General features: G+C 43.4%; 1 protein-coding gene across 1 annotated transcript; it reads left to right on the top strand.

Moving 5' to 3' along the window:
* The first annotated feature begins 224 nt into the window (after positions 1-224).
* LOC139582338 (merozoite surface protein 2-like) lies at positions 225-854 on the top strand. The gene is made up of 2 exons (XM_071412327.1): positions 225-237; positions 445-854. Exons 1-2 carry the CDS (start codon positions 225-227, stop codon positions 852-854), a joined length of 423 nt encoding a protein of 140 aa, XP_071268428.1.
* Positions 855-25,154: the final 24,300 nt, after the last annotated feature.

The following is a 25,154-nucleotide window of genomic DNA, read 5'->3' as shown; positions in this document are numbered from 1 at the left end:
GCTCTGAATACTTTCCGAAGGCACTGTATATATGTTCCAAGAATATGCATATCCTTGGTTCTGGGCCTGAGCTACAGGCAGTTAGATTAGGGTATGTCTTTAGGCGGAAATTGAGAAGAAGGGGGGATACCCCAAAGAAGTTAACAAAAACAACAAATGAACGTGCTGTTCGTAGCACACCTAGGCACTAAACAAAACAATATCCCACAACGCAGGTGGGATCAATGGGCAACTTAAGTATGATCCCAACTAGAGACAACGATAATCAGCTGCCTCTAATTGGGAACAATACAAAGAGAAACGCTAGAAACCCCCCTAGTCACGCTCTGACCTATACCCCATAGAGAACCCCGAGGGCTCTCTATGGTTAGGGCGTGACAGTACCCCCCCCCCAAAGGTGTCGACTCCAACCGCAAAAACCTGAACCTAGATGGGGGTGGTTAGGGTGGGCAACTAGCGTCGGTAGTGGCTCCGGTGCGGGGCGTAGCCCCCGCTCAGACCGCGGGTCCGGCCATGAAGCTGGGCTGAACGCCGTGCCCGGACTGAGCACTGGCGCCGAGGAATGCTCCGGCCATGGAGTGGAACTAGACGCTGTGCCTGGACTGGGCACCGGCGCAGAGGATGGCTCAGGCCATGGAGTAGGACTAGACGCCGTGCCTGGACTGGGCACCAGCGCAGAGGAGGGCTCCGGCCATGGAGCGGGATTGGACGCCGTGCCTGGACTGGGCACCGGCGCAGAGGAAGGCTCAGGCCATGGAGTAGGACTAGACGCAGTGCCTGGACTGAGCACCGGCGCAGGAAGCTCCGGACTGTTGACTGTCACTGGAAGCTCCGGGCTGTTGACCGTCACTTGAAGCTTCTGACCATTGATCGTCACTGGAAGCTCCTGACCGTTACTGGAATCTCCGGACCGCTGACCGTCACTGGAGGCTCCGGACCGCTAACCGTCACTGGAGGCTCCGGACCGCTGACCGTCTCTGGAAGCTCCGGACTGTGAACCGTCACTGGAGGTTCCGAGGTGTGAACCTTCGCTGGAGGCTCCGGACAGTGAACCGCCGCTGGAGGTTCCGGGCTGTACACACGCACTGGTGGATTTGTGCGGGGAGCCGGCACAGGACGTATCGGAATGGGGAGGCGCACTGGAGACCTGGTGCGTGGAGCTGGTACAGGTGGCACCGGACTGATGACACACTCTTCAGGGCGAGTGAGGGGAGCCTGCACAGGACGTATAGGGCTGGGGAAACGCACTGGAGACCTGGTGTGTGGAGCCGGCACAGGTGGCACCGGACTGATGACACCCTCTTCAGGGCGAGTGCGGGGAGCCGGCACTGGACGTACCGGGCTGGGGAGACGCACTGGAGGCCTGGTGCATGGAGCCGGCACAGGTGGCACCGGACTGATGACACCCTCTTCAGGGCGAGTGCGGGGAGCCGGCACTGGACGTACCGGGCTGGGGAGACGCACTGGAGGCCTGGTGCATGGAGCCGGCACAGGTGGCACTGGACTGATGACACGCTCTTCAGGGCGAGTGAGGGGAGCCTGCACAGGACGTACCGGGCTGGAGAGGCGTACTGGAGGCCTGGTGCGTGGAGCCCGGACAGATGGCACCGGACTGATGACACGCTCTTCAGCACGCCTGCGCTGCAGCATACTCCTCGCCAACACCTCTCTCTGGTATCCCTCCTCAAACTCCTCCATCGACTGCCAGACGGTCTCTGGCTCTCTCCTCAGCTCAGCTGACTGCCCCTCCCCAAAAAATCTTGGGGTTTTCTGCGGCCGCGGACCCCGGCGTTGTCGCTGTCCTTCCAGATTCCTTGGCGACTCCCTTCAAGGAAGGGTCTCGCATCCTCCCAGGATCTCCACCCATGTCCAACTCACTTTTGCCTCCATAGCACGCTGCTTGGTCCTTGTGTGGTGGGATATTCTGTCACGTTCTTTGCAAGGAGTGGACCAAGGCGCAGCGTGAGTAGAGTTCCACATTCTTTATTACGGTGAAACTTAACTTTTCTAGGGTATGTGGGACGCTAGCGTCCCATAAACATCACAAATGGTCGTTTTGTTCGATTAATGGTCCTTTTGTTCGATTAATATACTTGCCTAGAAGGAAGGTAGGGGGAGAATTCTATCGTCAAATGTATTTCTAAATTAGGTTGGCTGTATCACAACCGGCCGTGATTGGTTGCAATTTCAGTTTAATCCAGCAGAAAAGACAAAACAAATAATACCACAAAAAGTATTATTATGTATCACATCCGACTGTGTTTGGGAGTCCCATACGGGGGCGCACAATTGGCCCAGCGTTCTCTCCCTCTAAAAACAGAAATAAATGGTTTGACCTTTACAAATATTTTTTGGGCCGTTATTCAGATTACAATCACTCACTTTAATTTTTTTGAAAAAATTAAATAACCTCCAAAATACCATTATATATTATCAAGTTGATGGCACAGTCATGTAGCGGCACCTACATAAAGCTGAGTGACTCACTCATTCAAGGCTTTGGATCAAAATAAATAAGTACCATCATTCTTTCTGATAGTCTTTAATAAAGAAATGTTTTGGTTATCCTGACTTGGACACCATGCACAGTATTATAATAGCCCATAATGGGCTATTAGCAGGACAGTATACCTTTACCAACACCTCTCTGTATTTTGATATTTTTATGGATTGGGCCTCCCACAGTGGCGCAGGTGTCTAAGTCACCGAATCGCAATGCAAAATGCGTTACTACCAGGGGTGGAGCCAGAGGGGTGCCATCCCTCTGTAATTTGCTACTGGCAGTTTGATGCTGATTGACATCTCATTTCACCTCTTGAAAGAAGCATTTATTTTGACGTTCGGCGACACATTTTTCAAATCGAGGACAAGGAAGAGAGAATATTAACGTTGGTTGCGAGAGACAGAAGAATAAGAATAAGAAGAACATACAGAAGAAGAGAGAATATTTCCACAGCTCCACAAGCTCTTCGCGATTGGCGAAAGCATCATATTTGAAGTAAGTTTTAAGGATTAGCATCGGGTTTAGGTTTCCTGAACAACTTTTACGAAAGTTGAGTCGCTATGTAAGTTAACGTTAGAACTTTGGATCCATTAACAGACAGTTAGTCAGATAAGAGAGATCGGTGCCCAATTTAGCCTAACATTATGTTTACATCTGTGATAGTAATACACACATATACAGTGCAGTGTCGTAAATTACAGTATATGAATGTTTAGCTAATGTGGGGTAACTAGTAGGCTACAGCTGTCAGTTTTCAGCAAGTTAACATTCAGCAATTTAAAATCCTTTAACTCAGTTAGATTTTCATACTTCAACTCAAAATGAACAATTGTTATTATCAATCGGTTAACATAACTCAAAATATTACCACAATTTGCAGATAATAGTAAGACATTATAGCTAGCTAAGTTACTTACTGCAGAGTAGGGCTAGCCATGATCTAACTAGTAACTTAGGCTGGTAGTTGATTTTAAGGTACAGTTATGACAATGGGAATTTGTTATTAAGATTGAGATTGGACTAAAATGTGGGTAATTGGATGCTTAGATGTAACTATAGACTGTCTTATTTTTGCATAGGATCAATTAAACACATTTTTTGCACTATTGGTTAGAGCCTGTAAGTAAGCATTTCACTGTTGTATTCGGGGCACGTGACAAATAAACTTTGATTTGATTTTATTTTATTTGAGATATCAGACTTCTTTTTAAAGTAGCACAAATAGGCAGATTAGGTGCAAACAGACCCCAGCCCTTGCATCACCACCGGACCCCAGAGCAGCTCCCTACCTGATGCTAGTCAGAGTCAGTGTGGTCAGACTTCACAAGGACCCAGTCTACCACCACCAGGTCGGAGCATCTACCAGGCAGTCAGTCCCATGCCCAGTTCAGAGTTTAAGTTTTGCTTCAGCTTGTAATAGATGATTTTGTCAGATTAAGCCTTACTTTAAAATGTTGGTTGTTGATTCATGTGTGTTCTTGTTTTGATGGCTCTGGCATTTTCATTCTAATTTTAATGTAATAGATGTACCAAGGGATGATACAGAGACCTCTGGCTCTGAGCCAGAGCTGCCAGGAGATGTCATCTAGCCCCTCCCAAATGCATCAAGCACCAGATATGCTGTTCCAAAAGGACCCAGGCCTATACTTTAAACTACACATCTTAGTTGTTAGTATCAGCTGTTAGTATCTAATCTTGCGGATCCCTTAATTATACATTTCCATAGTGATATGACATATTATTTAACTTGTATTTCAGACATTTCAAGATCCAGAGAAGAGGGTCCTGTACAGCAGTGTTTGAAAACATTTCCCAGAACTCAGCATGGTACTAGGAAAAGGGCTTTCAACAGCTCCTGGTATAAGGACAATTCATGGCTTGAATATTCTGGAACTCAAGATTCAACTTATTATTTCGCCTGTAGGCATTTGTCTCTGCCCAATACACCTGAATCTGCCTTCACATCACAGTAAGGTTTTTGTAACTGAAAGAAAGGTGCTGTTTAAAGATTCTGTGTTTAAGCTCCATTTGAATATCAATGCTATGCTTGGAATCAGCATAAAAGGGCTATTGACAGCAACTCATCAATGTTAGATGTCATAAATGAGGACCAGAAAAAGAAAGTTGAGGAAAACTTTAAAACAATTGCAGATGTGCTCCTATTAACTGCCACTCAAAATATAGCGCAGAGAGGTCATCGAGAGTCTGATGACTCTCACAACAAGGGTAATTTTTGACAATCTTAGAAGAAATAGAAAAGCATGACCCTCATAGAGAAAAGGATGAATGCATGTGGCAATGCTAAGTACACACGCCACCAAATCCAGAATTAAGTTCTTGAGGGCTTAGCTGAGATGGTACAAAGTGAAATAATAAGAGAAGTAAAATCAAGTTATGTTTTTAGTGTAAATGCAGATGAAACCAAAGATTTAAAGAAAAACAACAAATGTCTTTAGTTGTGAGGTGCTATTCCACAAGGGCCATCCACGAAAGCTTTTTACACTTTCATTCAGCTGAAAGCTTAGATGCAGCACAGCAGGTCTCACAAAAATGATAATTGATTGCCTTGAAAACCATGCCCTGGACTACAGAAATAATCTTGTGGGGCAAGGCTATGACGGTGCATCCGTCATGAGAGGAAAGCATTCTGGACAGAGTCTGCACAGATTAAAAACAGTGCAAGATTTGCATTTTATATGCATTGTACTGCACATTGTTTGAATTTGGTTCTTGTCGATGCTTTAAAATCAGTGCATGAGGCAGTTAACTTTTTAATTCTCCTGCAGAAGCTATAAAACGTTGTATCTGGCTCGTATGTTCATCTCAAGTGGCTTGCAGTTCAGAAAGAGCTGTATCCACAGCAGCAGTCCAGGGAACTACAGAGATTTGCGGATGTAAGGTGGGCATGCAGATACATGGCATGCCATAATCTGAGGGACAGGCTTCCAGCAGTTCTGAGAGTGCTACAGGATATCACACTTGAAAATAGTGGTGATAGATCAGTGGAGGCAAAGGGCCTTCTTTCTCAGATAGATTTACATTTCATAGGGCTTTTGGTTACCTTTTGTAAAGTGCTTGGTGATGCCAAATGTCTTACTGACATGCTCCAATCAAGCTTTCTTGACCTAGCTAGAGCTGTGGATCTAGTAGGTGCCCTTACAGACACATTACAGGACTACAGAAGTGAGGGTTACTTTGGAGAACTATGGAAAGAGGTTGAAGAGATTGCAGAGCACTGCAAAATAGGTGTACAAACAGTGTGTAAAACACAGCCTAAAACAAGCTTAAGATTTCACGACTCAGAAGACGGTATCCCAGAGAGTGTCTCATGGGGGAGACCTATCCTTTTCTTTTGATTTATTATTGAATAAAAACCCTTGAAACCGAACTAATCATACTCTGTCCGTGTCTGATCTGTGTAAATGTCTTGACCAAACCCACTGGTCTGCCACAAGTAGTGGAGATTGCGGGCAATCTGATAACGTGGTCAGATCAGGGTTGACGTTTACGCAGCATCAGCATGGACGAGTTGATTGTTCAGTTCGTCCGGGCCCAACAAGCACAACAGGAGGTTCAGGAACGAACGCTGGAGGAACAGCGATTACAAAACGTCCGCCTCGTTGAGGAAATCAGGAAGCTGCAAGGAGGAGCGTCTCCTGAATCACATCCCAACCAGTTTTTACTCAAACTAACGGAAAACGATGACGTCGAAAGCTACCTCTGTATGTTTGAACGGACAGCTCTATGGGAAGGATGGCCTGCTGGCCCCGTTCCTCTCTGGTAATTCCCAAAAGGTGTTTTGGGACCTGAGCGACGAACAGGCGGCTAATTATGACAGACTCAAACGAGAGATACTCAGCCGCTACGGGTACAGCCTGGCTCATCGGGCTCAACGGTTCCACGACTGGAGGTTTGTAGCCGACGCATCCCCCCGAGCACAGGTGAGCGACCTACCGCGCGTCTCCAGGGCATGGCTCCTAACCGACGTATCCACCCTCTCCATCCTCGACAAAGTGGTCCTGGATCGTTTCTTACGGGCGCTACCCCATGACATGAAGAGGGCAGCGAGTCTATGCGCGCCCCAGACCTTGGAGGGCCTCCTGGAAGCAGTGGAGACGCATCATAACACGCAGTGGGAGCCGGGCCGAGTCGGTGACCCGTCCGAGGGGACGGAAGGACAGCCCCACCGCGGTGTACCCCGAATCGACAGTCGGCAGGGCCAAAGGATCGCAAACCCGTGGAGAAATGGCTGGGGTAGGGCCGACCCGTCTCCGACGACCCCAGGCAGATGGAGACCAAAGCAGGTGTTTTGAATGTGGTGCCCGGGGGCACATTGCCTGGAATTGCCTGGCTCGAGAGGAGTCGATGCCATCAGCTAGCCCCGGAGGCGAGGTTGGTCACGCAGTGAACTATGTCACCTCCTGTTGGGCGCACCCCGAATCAACTGCACCCATGGTCCCGGTGAAAGTTAAAGGACACGACACGGAAGCACTATTGGACTCCGGAAGTATGGTTACGCTCGTAACCACGAGCCTGCTGAACCAGGAGACCGAAAGGGGTAGGGAGATGTCCATTTCCTGTGTTCACGATGACACAAAGCGTGAGGCGAGGGCACCATCTGCCAGGTCTCGACGGGCTCTCCGCCCAGGACTAATTGGGGCTGATTGGGGAGTTGGTGAGTAATCAAGGGCTGATTGCTCACCAGCTGTACAAGCCCCATAAAGCTGCCAGAAGGGCAGCACACAGGAGAGGACTGGTGAATAAGGTGAATTCCGTGTAGTTGGAGACGGTGCCCGAGCTAAGATGAGGGAGTTTGAGTTTGTGTGCCCGACAGGATACAGTAAGACCCGGAGCCCAGAAGACGGTATCCCGGAGAAGGTCTCATGTGGGAGACCTATCCTTTTCTTTTGATTTATTATTTAACCTCTCTTGGGTAGGGGGCAGTATTTTCACCTCCGGATGAAAAGGGTGCCCAAAGTAAACTTCCTGTTACTGAGGCCCAGAAGCTAGGATATGCATATGCAGATTTGGATAGGAAACAGTCTAAAGTTTCCAAAACTGTTAAAATAATGTCTGTGAGTATAACAGAACTGATATGGCAGGTGAAAACCTGAGAAAAATCATGTGGCTGTTTTTCAACTCAATGCCTATAGAGAATCCAATGGGTTAGGAATCAGATTGCAGTTCCTATTGCTTCCACTAGATGTCAACAGTCTTTAGACATGGTTTCAGGCTTTTATTTTGAAAAACTACGAGTAAACAGACATTTTGGTCAGAGGACAGAGGAACTTTGCAGACCTGATTCCGCGCCGTTTGTTATTTTCCCTTTCTATTGAAAATGGTATTGTCCGGTTGACATATTTTTGATTATAAAGACAATAAACAACCTGAGGCTTAATTATAAACATCGTTTGACATGTTTGGACGAACTTTACCGGTAATTTTTGTATGTAATCGTCTGCCTGCTGTGACCGCCTTGGAGCCATTGGATTTCTGAACAAAACGTGCCAACAAAACAGAGTTTATGGGACATAAAGAGGGACTTTATCTTACAAAACAAACATTTATTGTGTAACTGGGAGTCTTCTGAGTGCAACCACATGAAGATCATTAAAGATAAGTGATTCATTTTATCGCTATTTCTGACTTTAGTAACTCTTCTACTCCTCCTCTCCTCTCCTAGTGACTCTGATCTGTGTAAACGTCTTGATCAAACCCACTGGCCTGCCACAGTCCATACTGTGAGATGACTAAGACAGCGCTACAGGGAGACAGGACGGACAGCTGATCATCCTCGCAGTGGCAGAGCACGTGTAACAACACCTACACAGGATTGGTACATCCGAACATCACACCTGCGGGACAGGTAAAGGATGGCAACAACAACTGCCCGAGTTACACCAGGAATGCACAATCCCTCCATCAGTGCTCAGACTGTCCGCAATAGGCTGAGAGAGGCTGGACTGAGGGCTTGTAGGCCTGTTGTAAGGCAGGTCCTCACCAGACATCACCGGCAACAACGTCGCCTATGGGCACAAACCCACCATCGCTGGACCAGACAGGACTGGCAAAAAATGCTTTTCACTGACGAGTCGCCGTTTTGTCTCACCAGGGGTGATGGTCGGATTCGTGTTTATCGTCGAAGGAATGAGCGTTACACCGAGGCTTGTACTCTGGAGCGGGATCGATTTGGAGGTGGAGGGTCCGTCATGGTCTGGGGGCGGTGTGTCACGACATCCTCGGACTGAGCTTGTTGTCATTGCAGGCAATCTCAACACTGTGCATTACAGGGATGACATCCTTCTCCCTTATGTGGTAACGTTCCTACAGGCTCATCCTGACATGACCCTCCAGCATGACAATGCCACCAACCATACTGCTCGTTCTGTGCGTGATTTCCTGCAAGACAGGAATGTCAGTGTTCTGCCAAGGCCAGCGAAGAGCCCAGATCTCAATCCCATTGAGCACATCTGGGACCTGTTGGATTGGAGGGTGAGGGCTTAGGCCATTCCCCCCAGAAATGTTCAGGAACTTGCTTGTGCCTTGGTGGAAGAGTGAGGGTAACATCTCACAGCAAGAACTGGCAAATCTGGTGCAGTCCATGAGGAGGAGATGCACTGCAGTACTTAACTTCTCACGAGTCACCATCCCGGATCCGGGAGGACCCCCCACAGTAAAAAAGCTGACTAGCATAGCCTAGCATAGCGTCACAAGTAAATACTAGCATCTAAATATCATTAAATAACAAGTCCAAGACACCAGATGAAAGATACAGATCTTGTGAATCCAGCCATCATTTCTGATGTTTTAAATGTTTTACAGGGAAGACACAATATGTAAATCTATTATCTAACCACGTTAGCAAAAGACACCACTTTTTTTACTCCACCAGTTTTACTCCATCAGTAGCTATCACTAATTCGACTAAATAAAGATATATATAGCCACTAACCAAGAAACAACTTCATAAGATGACAGTCTGATAACATATTTATGGTATAGCATATGTTTTTTTAGAAAAATGTGCATTTTTCAGGTATAAATCACAGTTGTACATTGCAGCTGCAATCTGAAATAGTGCCGAAGCTGCCAGAATAATTACAGAGACCAACGTCAAATACCTAATTACTCATCTTAAAACATTTCTGAAAAATACACAGCGTACAGCAAATGAAAGCCCAACATCTTGTGAATCCAGCCAATATGTCAGATTTTTTAAGTGTTTTACAGCGAAAACACAATATAGCATTATATGAGCTTACCACAATAGCCAGAATCACAACCGCATTTACCAGCAGTAAATGTTAGCGATCGTAACAACCCAGCAAAAGATATATAATTTTACTAACCTTGATATACTTCATCAGATGACAGTCCTGTAACATCATATTACACAATGCATGTAGCTTTTGTTCGAAAATGTGCATATTTAACAGCACAAATCGTGGTTATGCAATGTAATCAGTAAAAACATGGCATGCATTCTGACCGGCGCCATCTTGGAAAGGCACCTAATCTAATCAATAAATAATCGAAAACTTGACTAAAAAATACAGGTTGGACAGCAATTGAAAGATGCATTAGTTATTAATGCAACCGCTGTGTTAGATTTTTCAAATTAACGTTACTAGACATACAGTGTGCGTTACAGCCAGACCAGTGCCGCAATAATGGCCGAAAAATACTTTTACATTTTTCCACAGAACAACGAATTAACATCATAAATAGTTCTTACTATTAGTTGAGCTTCCATCAGAATCTTGGGCAAGGTGTCCTTTGTCCAAAATAATCGTTGCTTTGTTGTAAAACGTCCTCTTCAACTTCGGAATTAGCAGCTAACAATAGCTACGTGGCACACACATGTCCAAATCCTCAAAACGCAATACTACGAAAATTCAGAAAAAAGCAATATACTCGCATAAACTGATATAAATCGGTTTAAAATAACTTCGTTATGATGTTTCTAACACCTATATCGAATTAAATCACAGACGGATATATCTTAGGCCGATAACGAGAGCTTTTGAGCATGCCATCCTGATGTCCTCTCTTGCGTCTTGACGAGCGTCGAAAAGAACGGACCTTCCACTCCATGGCCTTTTATAAAGTCTGAGAATTACGTAGAGACTCCATTCCACTTCTCATTGGTTACTGACATCCAGGGGAAGGCGGGTGCAGTTCATTTCGACCCATAGGACACATACAGAGCTTTAAACTGATCCGAGATCAGAGCCTAGTTTTCAGACCTTCGCAGTTCCTGTCATGATTTTCGCTGCAGAAAGACTTCTGGTTCACCCACAGACATAATTCAAACGGTTTTAGAAACTAGAGATTGTTTTCTATCCAATAGTAATAATAATATGCATATTGTACGAGCAAGAATTGAGTACGAGGCAGTTTAATTTGGGAACGCAAAATGTCGAAGTTGAAACAGCAATGTGTCAAAAGGTTAATGCAGCTGGTTTTCACACCAGATACTGACTGTTACTTTTGATTTTGACCCCCCCTTTGTTCATGGACACATTATTCCATTTCTGTTAGTCACATTTCTATGGAACTTGTTCAGTTTGTGTCTCAGTTGTTGAATCTTGTTATGTTCATACAACTATTTATACATGTTAAGTTTGCTGAAAATAAACGCAGTTGACAGTGAGAGGACGTTTCTTTTTTTGCTGAGTTTAGTTATTCTTTCCAGATTGCACTGCATTTCAATGCTCTTTGCTTGATGAGTGCCTAGCAAATCCTTTGGTATTATCAATAGCATTCTTCGCTTTAGAATACCCAGCTTGGGTGAAGTCCTTGTCCGCATTAGTATTGGACCAACGCAGAATTTTCGACATTTAAAGCAAAATTCTGCGTCTGCAGTAACCGAGTATTCCAGACACTCTTCCTGTGAAGAAGTTGCTATAAAATGAAAGTTTTTGGACAGAAAACCTGTAGCTAGGGTAGGATTCTAGCAAACCTGGGCTGGCTCCTCTGTTACAAGATAATCAGGAACCATCAGAGGTGATGGCGGCTGTGGAGCCTTTATCCTGACGGCGCTTGTGGAAGGGTTGGTAAGCTCTGCACACGGAGCTAGCTGGAGCTCTTTAGCATCATCGCTGCTAGGCTTGGCGACGGCCTCAGTGGTTTGATGCTGCTGCTCATCACCCTCATTCTCTTTCTCTTTTGTTTGGGTATTTTGGCAAAGCCAATTTCTGATCTCAATTGTGGCAGATTAGCTGGCTCGAGCTAGCTAAATATGCTAAGGCTAATATCACGAATGCTTTTTACAGCTAATTAAGAAGCGAAATAAACTTGGTAGTGGTGGGGTGTGAGTCAGAGTTGAGTGAAGCAACTTCAACAGTAAACTTGACCCCACAGTTATAAATCAAATCAAATATTAGAGGTGGAGGTGTATCATGTTATTCACTTAGCCTACCTCAGAGAATCATTTCCCCCTGCATTTTATGGAAACCGAAAGGAGTCATACCTAGCCCCCCTACACACACCCTGTCCATTGTGCTGGCACAGCGAAGATACAGATTGCCAACCTGTCACTTAATCATTGTAACTTTTTTGCTGTTTTTATATAGGGACATAAAACAGAAACTGAGGGGGCTCAAGTTTTAAATGATGAGGCTAAGCCCCGTTTAGAAACAAGATTCTCTGTTCTGATGAAACTAGACTGAACTCTTTGGCCTGAATACTAAGCGTCACGTTTGGAGGAAACCAGGCACTGCTTATCATCTGGTTAATACCATCCCTACGGTGAAGTATGGTGGTGGCAGCATCATGCTGTGGGGCTGTTTTTCAGCAGCAGGGACTGGGAGATTAGTCAGGATCGAGGGAAATATGAACGGAGCTATACCTGCTCCACAGCGCTCAGGACCTCAGACTGGGGTGAAGGTTCACCTTCCAACAGGACAATGACCCTAAGAACATAGCTAAGACAATGCAGGAGACTCAAGGCTGTAATCGCTGCCAAAGCTCCTTCAACAAAGTACTGAGTAAAGGGTCTTGAGAAATGATTGCAAAAAAGTTAAAAAAAATAATGAAATATCACATTTACATAAGTATTCAACTTATGTAAATGTGATATTTCATTATTTTTTTAAACTTTTTTGCAATCATTTCTCAAAACCTGTTTTTGCTTTTTCAATGTGGGGTATTGTGTGTAGATTGATGACGGGGGGGGGGGAACAATTTAAAGAATTTTAGAATAAGCCTGTAACGTAACAAAATGTGGAAAAAGTCAAGGGGCCTGAATACTTTCCGAATGCAGTGTAGTTACTAGATATCAAATTTAGAGGTGAGGTGAGGTAGAATGGGAGTTTCTGGAGAAGTGCTTTATATACGAATAATATCCCATGTTGGGCTCTTCTGTTATTCAGAGACTCCCATCCAACAGAACTATATGAGACAATGATGAGTACGGAAATTATCACCAGTGATCAAACTCAAGGTTGAGTGGTAGACTGAATGTAGAGGTTTTAACACAGAGGCTACCTCGTGCTTGTAGATTGAGTCGCCATAGTCAATTGCTGGGAGGAGTTTTGCTTGAATGATCTTTCTCCTATTTTCAAATATGTGTTTTAAGGGACAGATAATCATCAATCCAAATACCTAGATACTTATTATGGGGGACTAGCTCTATTTGGGATCCTCTCAATGTACAGATATGCAGGTCGTTAGGATCAAACTTTGTTATTAACAACATTAAGCACTAATTTAAGTGAATATCTCAATTATAATAAAGGAAACAACTTTCTCTGTGCAGTGCATTAGCAGTGCAAGTGTTCCATGCCGCACTGCCATCAGAGTTCTATTACTGTGATAAATACATCTAGAATAGCCATTGTATTGTCTATTCACAAAATATGAGGCAAGGTTGTGTCAGGATTCTTGAAGCCTTTTTTACATGTAAGTGAACAAAGTCCTCATCAGCTCTCAATTGGTGTTTCTCTATGATTAGTGGATAGATTAGATCTATATTCACACATGGCTTAAGAAAATAGTGTTGATCAGAGAATGAGTTTAGTGGATGCTCAGTTGGCTGTGAAGAAAGCTTTGATACCTGGACATAGATTTGACCAAAATGCCCAAATATCAAGATACTGTATTTATCTGGCCGCTTAATAAGATTTCCGGAGTAGAAAAGACTACTTTGCTACATTATAGTGGGTTGTTTGTGTAATCGATAGGCGCACACAATCAATTCAAATCAATAAAGGAGGCATGGGAGGTGGTGTGGTGGTGGGGCAATCCTAAGAGCAGTTAGGGGGCCACCCTGTCAAGTTCCTCCCCCACAGCTTTTAAAGGAAGCTGGAGCTTAGAGTCCATAACACTGCTGGGCCTGGCCCTCATCCCAGTGTTCATACCCTTATTGATCCAGAGACTTCATCAAGCAGTGTATCTGAATCCAATAGAGTGACATTGTAAATTCCAAACTTTCATTTTGATCTGAGCCCGGGCCTCTTCTGTTCTTTGTTTTATGTCATGTTGTCTCTCTTCAGCGGAGCAGTTCTTGACTTTGGGTATCGTTCTCTATGTGGATAAAGGCAGGTGGAAACTTCAACCGTACCATCAAGTATAATCCAGAAATCATTGCATAGGCTACATCACTTCAGTGGGACAAAAACATTTGATTCCAGTGCTAGGGGGATAAGGCTGTGAAATTGCATAGAATTCCAGGTTCATTGAAATTGTAAGACTGATTGATCACAACATATGCATATTACACATGGCCTGACAACACTTGAATATAGCAATAGCCCAGTCAAATGGCCAAGCACAGTTGATCACTGTGATATTTTATTCATGCACCTTGTGTCACCGTTGCATCAGATGCCAAATAACAGAAGGACAAAATTATAAAACATCACAATCATCAGAATTTTGGGGGGAATTGCAATAGTTGTAAAAAAAAAAAATGACATAATCCTGGGCGGCAGATAGCCTAGGGGTTAGAGTGTTGGACTAGTAACTGAAAGGTTTCAAGATTGAATCCCCGAGCTGACAAGGTAAAAATCTGTCGTTCTGCCCCTGAACAAGGCAGTTAACCTAACCCACTGTTCCTGGGCCGTCATTGAAAAACAATAACTGACTTGCCTAGTTAAACAAAGGTGAAATAAATGTAGAAGAACACTGTGATATTTTACATTTACATTTAAGTCATTTAGCAGACGCTCTTATCCAGAGCGACTTACAAATTGGTGCATTCACCTTATGATATCCAGTGGAGCAACCACTTTACAATAGTGCATCTAACTCTTTTAAGGGGGGGGGGGGGTTAGAAGGATTACTTTATCCTATCCTAGGTATTCCTTAAAGAGGTGGGGTTTCAGGTGTCTCCGGAAGGTGGTGATTGACTCCGCTGACCTGGCGTCGTGAGGGAGTTTGTTCCACCATTGGGGTGCCAGAGCAGCGAACAGTTTTGACTGGGCTGAGCGGGAACTGTACTTCCTCAGAGGTAGGGAGGCGAGCAGGCCAGAGGTGGATGAACGCAGTGCCCTTGTTTGGGTGTAGGGCCTGATCAGAGCCTGAAGGTACGGAGGTGCCGTTCCCCTCACAGCTCCGTAGGCAAGCACCATGGTCTTGTAACGGATGCGAGCTTCAACTGGAAGCCAGTGGAGAGAGCGGAGGAGCGGGGTGACGTGAGAGAACTTGGGAAAGTTGAACACCAGACGGGCTGCGGCGTTCTGGATGAGTTGTAGGGGTTTAATGGCACAGGCAGGGAGCCCAGCCAACAGCGAGTTGCAGTAATCCAGACGGGAGATGACAAGTGCCTGGATTAGGACCTGCGCCGCTTCCTGCGTGAGGCAGGGTCGTACTCTGCGAATGTTGTAGAGCATGAACCTACAGGAACGGGTCACCGCCTTGATGTTAGTTGAGAATGACAGGGTGTTGTCCAGGATCACGCCAAGGTTCTTAGCACTCTGGGAGGAGGACACAATGGAGTTGTCAACCGTGATGGCGAGATCATGGAACGGGCAGTCCTTCCCCGGGAGGAAGAGCAGCTCCGTCTTGCCGAGGTTCAGCTTGAGGTGGTGATCCGTCATCCACACTGATATGTCTGCCAGACATGCAGAGATGCGATTCACCACCTGGTTATCAGAGGGGGGAAAGGAGAAGATTAATTGTGTGTCGTCTGCATAGCAATGATAGGAGAGACCATGTGAGGATATGACAGAGCCAAGTGACTTGGTGTATAGCGAGAATAGGAGAGGGCCTAGAACAGAGCCCTGGGGGACACCAGTGGTGAGAGCACGTGGTGCGGAGACAGATTCTCGCCACGCCACCTGGTAGGAGCGACCTGTCAGGTAGGACGCAATCCAAGCGTGGGCCGCGCCGGAGATGCCCAGCTTGGAGAGGGTGGAGAGGAGGATCTGATGGTTCACAGTATCAAAGGCAGCCGATAGGTCTAGAAGGATGAGAGCAGAGGAGAGAGATGATATCAACCACATGATGACAAGGACTGATAACAAAGACAGTCAGTGGCACAGTGTCAGGATGCACATTGGAACAGGAGCTCACATTGTTGCGCAGACAAAGTGTCGTAGCTCATGGACAACTGTTTATCTGCGTGCAAAGACTGGTGACACACATGCAATTGTTTATCCGCAGTTCACCATCAATAGAAATTTGTGTCAAATAGAATGTAGAGCAGTGGAGGTTCCCCAGAGGAGGAAGGGGAGAACCATCCTCCTCAGTAAATTTCAGCAAAATAAAATAGTGAAACATTTAAAAAGTTAGCCTTCTTAGATAAAACTATACTAAATATATTCACGTCACCAAATAATTGATTAAAACACACTGTTTTGCAATGAAGTTCTACAGTAGCCTCAAAAGCACTCTGTAGGGTAGCACCATGGTGTAGCCGGAGGACAGCTAGTTTCCGTCCTCTGGGTACATTGACTTCAATACAGAACCTTGGAGACTAGTGGTTCTCACCCCTTTCCATAGACTTACACAGTAATCATGACAACTTCTGGAGGACATCCTCCAACCTATCAGAGCTTTTGCAGCATGAACTAACATGTTGTCAACCCAATCAAAAGATCAGTGAATGAATCTAGTACTGAAAGCTACAGCTAGCAAGCACTGCAGTGCATAACATGTGCTGACTGTACTGCATGATTGTAGCGGGTTTACTAACGGGTGAGTTCTATTAGCTATATTGACTATGGCTAATATGTTGACAACAATGTAGCCTGTGTGTAGCGGTTAGTGCTTCTGATATGAAGGTTTGGCTTGGAAAGGCTTTTTCGAAACTTTTCTTTTTTAAACAGAAGAAAACTGAACAAAACAGGGATGAACATAACTGAATTTGTTCAATAGAAACTCTTATTTGCAACTGTTGGTCTAATGATTACACCCTAGATCAGCTAGATGCATGCAAGAGTGCAGTATTTAATGTGTCAATGTCTGTCACCTTGATTCACAATTTTCTCTCGGCCTGTTGTAGCAACCTTATGATGTGTATAGGAAAAATTGTAGTATCATGTAGTAGCCTAAACCTATCGATGTTACATTGAGCTGCGTGAATGGAATATGAATGACAGCCATCCAATATGCTGTACAGTACTAAAAATAAGGCCACGCTCATTAAAAAAAAGATCATCCACCCTCATTGTCACGATCGTCGTAATGAGGCAGAGTGGACCAAGGCGCAGCATGATAGAAAGACATCTTCTTTTATTATGAAGACGAAACAAACGAACAAAAACAACAAACAGACGACCATGAAGCTATATCAACAAAATAGTGCTGACACTAAACACCACACATAGACATAGACAATTACCCACAATAGCCTAATGCCTATGGCTGCCTTAAATATGGCTCCCAATCAGAGACAACAATAAACAGCTGTCTCTGATTGAGAACCAAACCAGGCAACCATAGACTTTCCTAAACACCTACACTGAACACAACCCCATACACTCTACAAAACCCCCTATACAATACAACCACCCAAGACGAGACAAATACACACAAACATCCCCCATGTCACACCCTGACCTAACTAAAATAATAGAGAAAACAAAGATAACTAAGGCCAGGGCGTGACACTCATCTTAAACAGCACCGACCGCCACTGGTGTAGAGAGTGCCTGGATTTGTTTCCTTCATGAACCTTTAATTAACATCCATCTTGTACATTCCACCGTTTACTGGCTAAAAACATTGCCTGCCATTTCCTTACATATTTTCCCAGAATTAATTAATACTTTTTAATGTTTTTATCCATTAGTATTTATAATTTCAAATTATACGTTTGTTGAAAAAATGATTTTCATTCCAACAATTTTCTATCAAAGAAAACATAAATTTAAAAAGCTGCAAAGCCTTGACATGCAACTTTTCGAACTGAGGATAAAAAAATAAAACAGCAAACATCGTGACACTCTGGGAGCCAACGTGTGAAAGTGTGCCAGTGAAAAGCTTTCCTCAAGGTTAGCTGTCTTAAGAGAAGAGAGACCTGGGCCTTTCAAAGCACAGTTTAGCCCATGGCTGGAGACACTCACAAAAGTGTGTCATGAACTTCTGCAGCAGCAAAGAGATGTTGAGCGTTCAGCAATATTTCCATCAACACCTCATATCCAACAGCTTGCTGTGAGACATCTTTGAGACAAAATTAGTTTTGCAGGGAATCTAGAATCAAAGCTGTGTTTTTCCTTGTGTCATGCAGGCATTCAACATATCCTTTCAAAATGATAGCCACCACATATGTGTGTGGTATGTGCTCCGTGTATAACTGTGTCCCCATGACCGGAAAACCATTAAACCCAAATGTAACCTTTGCTTGCTGGTACCACTACAAAGAAAAAGTAGTGGTACTGCTATTTACTTTTACACCACGAAGCATCGCTCCCCCATGACGGATCATGAGTTTGGTTCATTGACCCCATGGGGTCAATTAGGATTGCCGCGAGGAGATGCAGTCCGCCTCAGGTCAGCAAGAGCGTAGTGTCGGCACGGTGATTGATAGCATGGATGCTTATCAGCCGCAGAGTGTGTTTCAGACACCTAATTGCAATTGATCCCCTTTGCTGTGCCATTAATTGTAAATCCTCTCTCAATCAGCATGTCCGCACTGCATAGATTGTACTCTAAAACTAAAACTTAATTCATCAGTGAGTTCCTCATTAGTTTCCGATACGTAGACAGCGGTGGACACCACAATACCTTAATGACGCAGTTTTAGCGAGGGGTGTTTAGATGCTCTAAACTGGTTGTAAGGCCAGTTTAAAGGTTAAGGTTGAACAAAAGTGGATCTTCTCTCTCATGGTGGTCAATAGACTTAGGCCTGTCAATACCTGCATGCTAAAGAGAGGACTACAAACGTAAATATTGATTTAATAAGAAAATTAAGAATATATTACTTGATTCTACTGCTGCTTTATCATGTGCGAGGGTCTAGGCACATTCTTACACATAATATGTAAGAAATGTGTGGCCCTGTATTTTTTTTCAATAAAACAATGTTTCTATTGAGGCATTTTATTCACAGTATAAAGGTGAATGTGTACAATGTTGATACAGAGAGAGGGCACTTCATTTTTTATTAGCCACCCCTGCCTTTGCTCCCTCGCTTTAATATATTTTATGCAATGTCAATTTAACTATGCACTGAGCAACCTCCTTTGGAAAGCCATCTCAGCTTCCCTAAGCCTTTTTTCTTCCTCTGTTGCCTGTGTGTGCTTTTCCCTGGAACATTGAAAAACCTGCCCTGAGTTGTACAGGTATATACATAATCACGTTACAGTGGCAGTGAAATGTGCAACAATAACGCTCTGAGCCATGAAGCAGTTCCCCTCCTTTAGAGACAGAGCATACATATCTAAACAGCAAAGTGTCTTAGCAGCTCAGAGAGAGGTGCGCCCAAAGGATCAACTCCGCTAGGAATCTCTTGAAAGAAATTGGATATTAAAATAAGCTAGGCAGGGGATAATAATGCTTTATTTAATTTTTTTGACCGTTATCTTATTTGTTCGGAATGGAGAGTGAGGGAGCCAGAGCAGTCTCACCAAGTTGACTTAGGGAGAGAGAGCTGTGAGATTGATCCGTCAGAAGATGCGTGGGAATGCCAACTTTGTCACCCTGCACTGGTGAGGACAAACTAATATAGTGGAACGACAACGCTAGTGCCTTCCATAGGATGGACACACTCGCCACACATACACACACTCTCACACTTACAAACACACCTACAGTACACTCACACATTGATGGGAACATGAGGAGAGAGAGAGCTTAGTCTGTACAGAGGCCAGGAGCTATATGAGAGGTCATGCGCTCTGGAGACTCAGGAGGCTTAAGTCCAAACACAGTCACAACCAAAAGGTCAGTTTTAGTCACCTTTGACACATCCTTATCTTATCCAGCCTCCTACTTTCTCTCTGTTCCTCTCAGTAGGAGCTCCATATGTATTAATTTCAGCCCAGATATAACCAGTGTCCACCTCCTCAACCTTTTGGTTTTCTGTTTTTCCTTTGTGTGTAAGTGTAATAAAGACAGTGTGTGTCAGGGTTTCGGTCAATTCAAATTGAAGTCATTCTATTCAGGAAGTTGAAAATAAAATAAATTGAAAAACGTTCTGATTTGACTGACTTCAACTGAAATCGACCCCAACCCTGGTGTATGTAGGTATGAGCGAAAGAGAGGGGGAAAAAGAGAAAACCTTAAGTCTCACTGAGTGAAATGAATGAGAGAGAATGGAGCACGATACTCAGAGATAATGAGCTTGAGAGAGCCTCATCTCGAAGGTGTACTCAACCTTTGTCCAGACCAACATGTACACGTACTGTATATTCTACTCAGTGGCTTATAGTTTTTTTTATGTCACATACACAAGTACAGTGAAATGCCTTTCTTGCAAACTCAAAAGAGGCTGACAAACATTCTCTAAACATTGTCCTTTTTCTTTGGCTACTCTTCCTTCCGGTGTATTGTTGTCCTAAAGCACATAGTAGACCATATTTGTGTTCCTAATGTTTAAGGACATACTTCTCCTTGAGAGTGCCTTTTAACTGTGGACCTTTCCATGTCATTCAAGTTCACCCTAAATTCACTATTGTACTGGATTGCTTAATTGTGTATGGGTATTGGATCGTCTTCTCAATACAGTGTCATGCTATATAATTGTCCTTGTGGAACATCTACTGTAAGCAGTTATTTTCTTAATGAGGTTAGTGCGAGCAGTTATATGTGTAGCTATTTGAGATTAACACTGAGGATACAATACTGTTTTTGTGGACCGGGTTGTTGCAGTCTAATTGCAATGTATTAGATTACCAAAGTATCTTGAAACTGTACAAGTTGAGTGGCTTTTGTTAAATAACACAGTATATACAGGTTACACATTCTTAATTGTTGCAAAATAAATATAGTTAACATGTGACTGACACCCGGTGTCTTTCTGCTTTTTTGAACACACTAAGGGGCGACGTGTTTTCACAGGCAATTTGCAATCCCTTTCCATTGGCTCATAATATATTTACAGGTTGTCAAAGACAATGGAACTTAATTAAAAAGAACAAAGTTATCAACCTCATTAAAGCTGGGAACTCAGGCAAGTCAATTCAGGCATTCAATTAACTAGCTTTTAATTTTAACAACTAAGCACTGATGAAAAGGGAGTCTCTCTCTTCTCTCCCTTTCTTGTTCTGTTTTAATTGTTATTATTGTACAAGACATTCCTTGCGTTTTATTCACAATTTATCCCCCCCCCAAATTTCCGGTCATCTCCGGAAATCCAGTCAACCTTAAATGAAAATTCAATCTATTTAACCTCAATTTTAACTTCCTGTTACACCTCTAACGCCGGTACACAACATGCTTACGTGTCTTTTTGTCAATCAAAACATTTTTTGTAAGGTACTACGCAGCGCACAGACCCCCTCGAGCAATCAACTTCGTTTAAGATACGTCAAGTTTCCTTGTAGACCTATTTAGCAGGGAAAATGTGAAGCCAGCTGTATAGCATATTGCCTGTTTCCATTCATGAGTCTTTAATTAAAGAATGTGAAACAATGTTGTGTCTGTCAAATTTTGATCAGTTATGAAAATATTTTATCTGATTAAAGGCAGACATTTGAACGTTACAGTTAAAACACACTCTTTGTTACATGACTATAGAAATGGAAAGATTGTAATATTAGAGACACAAAGTAACAATAGCCTATGATTAAAGGGTTAGGCAATTGAGTCCCACAGTATGAGTCATAATACCCCAAAACGTAGTGGTAAAACTCGGATTGTTTTTTTACCATTCATTTTTGCGTCAGGGATTTTAGAACTTCTTCATAAGGTTTGTGTTTCGTGTAGGCTTACTCTGGCATTACATTTTGATAACCACGCAAATCTTTCTCGGGCAAGGTAACTTTTATCAATATATTCACCTTTAATTACCCCCCCAAAAATGAAATGCTAATTAGCCATGAATGTGGCTATCATACAAAACTGCACATCTTGTCGCAAACTTTGACGTCTTCACTGAAGCATATTTCCCAATGCAAACTCATCGACAAGTAGCATGTAACCTAGCAAGCGGATATTATAGCCTTTTTAGTTACTCTGTAAATAACTGATATCGTGTTTCTAGTGTGTATTCTTGTTTAGCATTTTTTGAATTACCTAGCTAGCTACCTTAGAATGTTTAATTACTAGAATTTTTTTGAATGACCCTCTGCCTTGCATTTGTGGCGAACTAGCTAACCTTAGTTAGATTTCTCCGCTGATGGATGGTTCTGGCCTATATACTGGTTTGTAACCACTACTCTGATGCACACGTGCATTTTATTGTTTTCCGACCTCTGTATTCGAGAATCGGCGCTGGAGCCGTGTGATAAGGTAAGCCCTGTTTGCTAGTGGCTAACAAGCAATTTTTGGTCGGTCAAAGATCTGTGGTTAGCTAGGTGCTAATGAAAATTTGCAAGATACCCACCAACTCTAGTTACGTGTACAACGCACATTATCACTGAAAAGATTTAGCATGGGTCCTCAGATCCTCAAAAAATTATACAGCTGCACCAGCAAGAGCATCCTGACTGATTGCATCACTGCCTGTTATGGCAACTGCTCGGTCTCCGACCTCAAGGCACTACAAAGGGTAGTGTGAACGGCCCAGTACATCACTGGGGCCAAGCTTCCTGACATTTTTTTATTCAACTTTTTCACTCCGGGCGCTTTATCTGGACGTGGTTTGTCAGGACCTCCACCAGCCAAAGCTAAGTAGTAACATTACCATGATGCCTTCTAATTGCAGTCGCTGTATTCATAATATACAGGAAAACGATCGCCTTACGGCGAGGATAACTGTGCTGCAAGCCAAGCTTCAGGCGCAATCATTAGGCAAGGGTAATTTAAGTGTAGGAAAGGATGAAACAGCGTCAGTGCCACCAGTAAGTACAGATAGTAGTATAAATTCCCTTTCACGGTCCACGCAGCTGGACAACTTTCTCATTGCTTCTGGAAGGAAATGCTGTAGGAATGCTCAACCGGTGTTGCTCATTCAGCCGACATAAACATTCAAACGGTTCTCCCCATTAACCTTTTCTCAATACAGGGGGTGCTGTTTCCACTTTGGAAAATATAGTCTCCAAATTAAACTGCCTCATACTCAATTCTTGCTCGTACAATATGCATATTATTATTACTATTGGATAGAAAACAATCTCTAGTTTCTAAAACCGTTTGAATTATGTCTGTGGGTGAACCAGAACTCTTTCTACAGCGAAAATCATGACAGGACATGCGAAGCTCTGAAAAATAGTCTCTGATCTCGGATCAGTTTTAAGCTCTGTGTGTGCCCTATGGATCGAAATGAACTGCACCCGCCTTCCCCTGGATGTCAGTAACCAATGAGAAGTGGAATGGCGTCTCTACGTGTTTCTCAGAGTTTATAAAAGGCAATGGAGTGAGATGTCCCTTCTTTTGGACGCTCGCCAGGACGCAAGGGAGGACATCAGAATGGCATGCTCAAAAGCTCTCGTTATTGACCAAAGATCTATCCGTCTGTGATTTAATTCGATATAGGTGTTAGAAACATCATAACGAAGTTATTTGAAACCGATTTATATCAGTTTATGCGAGTATATTGCTATTTTTCGGAATTTCCTTAGTATTGCGTTTGAGGATTTGGACATGTGTGTGCCGTGTAGCTATCGTTAGCTGCTAGTTCCGAAGTTGAAGAGGTCGTTTTACAACAAAGCAACGATTATTTTGGACAAAGGACACATTGCCCAAGATACTGATGGAAGCTCGTCCAAAAGTAAGAGTTATTTATGATTTTATTCCATATTTATGTGGAAAAATGTAAACGCAGTTGTCGGCCATTTTTTGCGGCACTAGTCTGGCTGTAACTCACAATGTATGTCTAGTAACGTTAATTTTAAAAATCTAAATCAGCGGTTGCATTAATAACCAATGCATCTTTCATTAGCTGTCCAACCTGTATTTTTTTAGTCAATCTAATCGATAAATAATCGTAAACATAGGTGCCTTTCCAAGATGGCGCCGGCCAGAATGCATGCCATGTTTTGACAGATTACATTGCATAACCACGATTTGTGATGCTAAATATGCACATTTTCGAACAAACTCTATATGCATTGTGTAATATGATGTTACAGGACTGTCATCTGAAGAATTCTGAGAAGGTTAGTGAAAAAATTAATATATTTTGGTGGCAATAACGTTATCGCCCCTTTTGCCTTGATTCAATGCTGGGGTGATGTTAGCTCATGTGGTATGCTAATATAACGATATATTGTGTTTTCGCTGTAAAACACTTAGAAAATCTGAAATATTGTCTGGATTCACAAGATCTGTGTCTTTCGATTGCTGTATGCTGTGTATTTTTCAGAAATGTTTTAGGATGAGTATTTTGGTAATTGACGTCGGTCTCTGTAATTATTCCGGCTGCTTCCAACGCTATTTCAGATTGCAGCTGCAATGTAGAACTGTGATTTATACCTGAAATATGCACATTTTTCAAAAAAAACATATGCTATACCATAAATATGTTATCAGACTGTCATCTTATGAAGTTGTTTCTTAGTTAGTGGCTATATATATCTTTATTTAGTCGAATTAGTGATAGCTACTGATGGAGTAAAAAACTGGTGGAGTAAAAAAAGTGGTGTCTTTTGCTAACGTGGTTAGATAATAGATTTACATATTGTGTCTTCCCTGTAAAACATTTTAAAAATCAGAAATGATGGCTGGATTCACAAGATCTGTATCTTTCATCTGGTGTCTTGGACTTGTGATTTAATGATATTTAGATGCTAGTATTTACTTGTGACGCTATGCTAGGCTATGCTAGTCAGCTTTTTTACTGTGGGGGGTGCTCCCGGATCCGGGATGAGTACCAAGTAAAAGTTAAGCAGCGAGTCGGAGTCAGAGGCCAAGCCTTCTCTGGTCTCTACTCCTCTCATTACGGGGTCTGAGACGTCGAAGCCTCCCAACATTAGCTCTAACAAATTGAAAACCCTAGTCATTGGCGACTCCATTACCCACAGTATTAGACTTAAAATGAATCATCCAGCGATCATACACTGTTTACCAGGGGGCAGGGCTACCGACGTTAACTTCTCTAGGGTAGGGGGTAGCATTCGGAATTTTGAAAAGCATGAAAAGCATCCCCAAATTAATCTGCCTGCTA

The sequence above is a fragment of the Salvelinus alpinus genome, chromosome 8, assembly GCF_045679555.1.
Source record: "Salvelinus alpinus chromosome 8, SLU_Salpinus.1, whole genome shotgun sequence".
NCBI classification, from domain to species: domain Eukaryota; kingdom Metazoa; phylum Chordata; class Actinopteri; order Salmoniformes; family Salmonidae; genus Salvelinus; species Salvelinus alpinus.
This window is presented reverse-complemented; position numbering and strand designations above follow the sequence as displayed.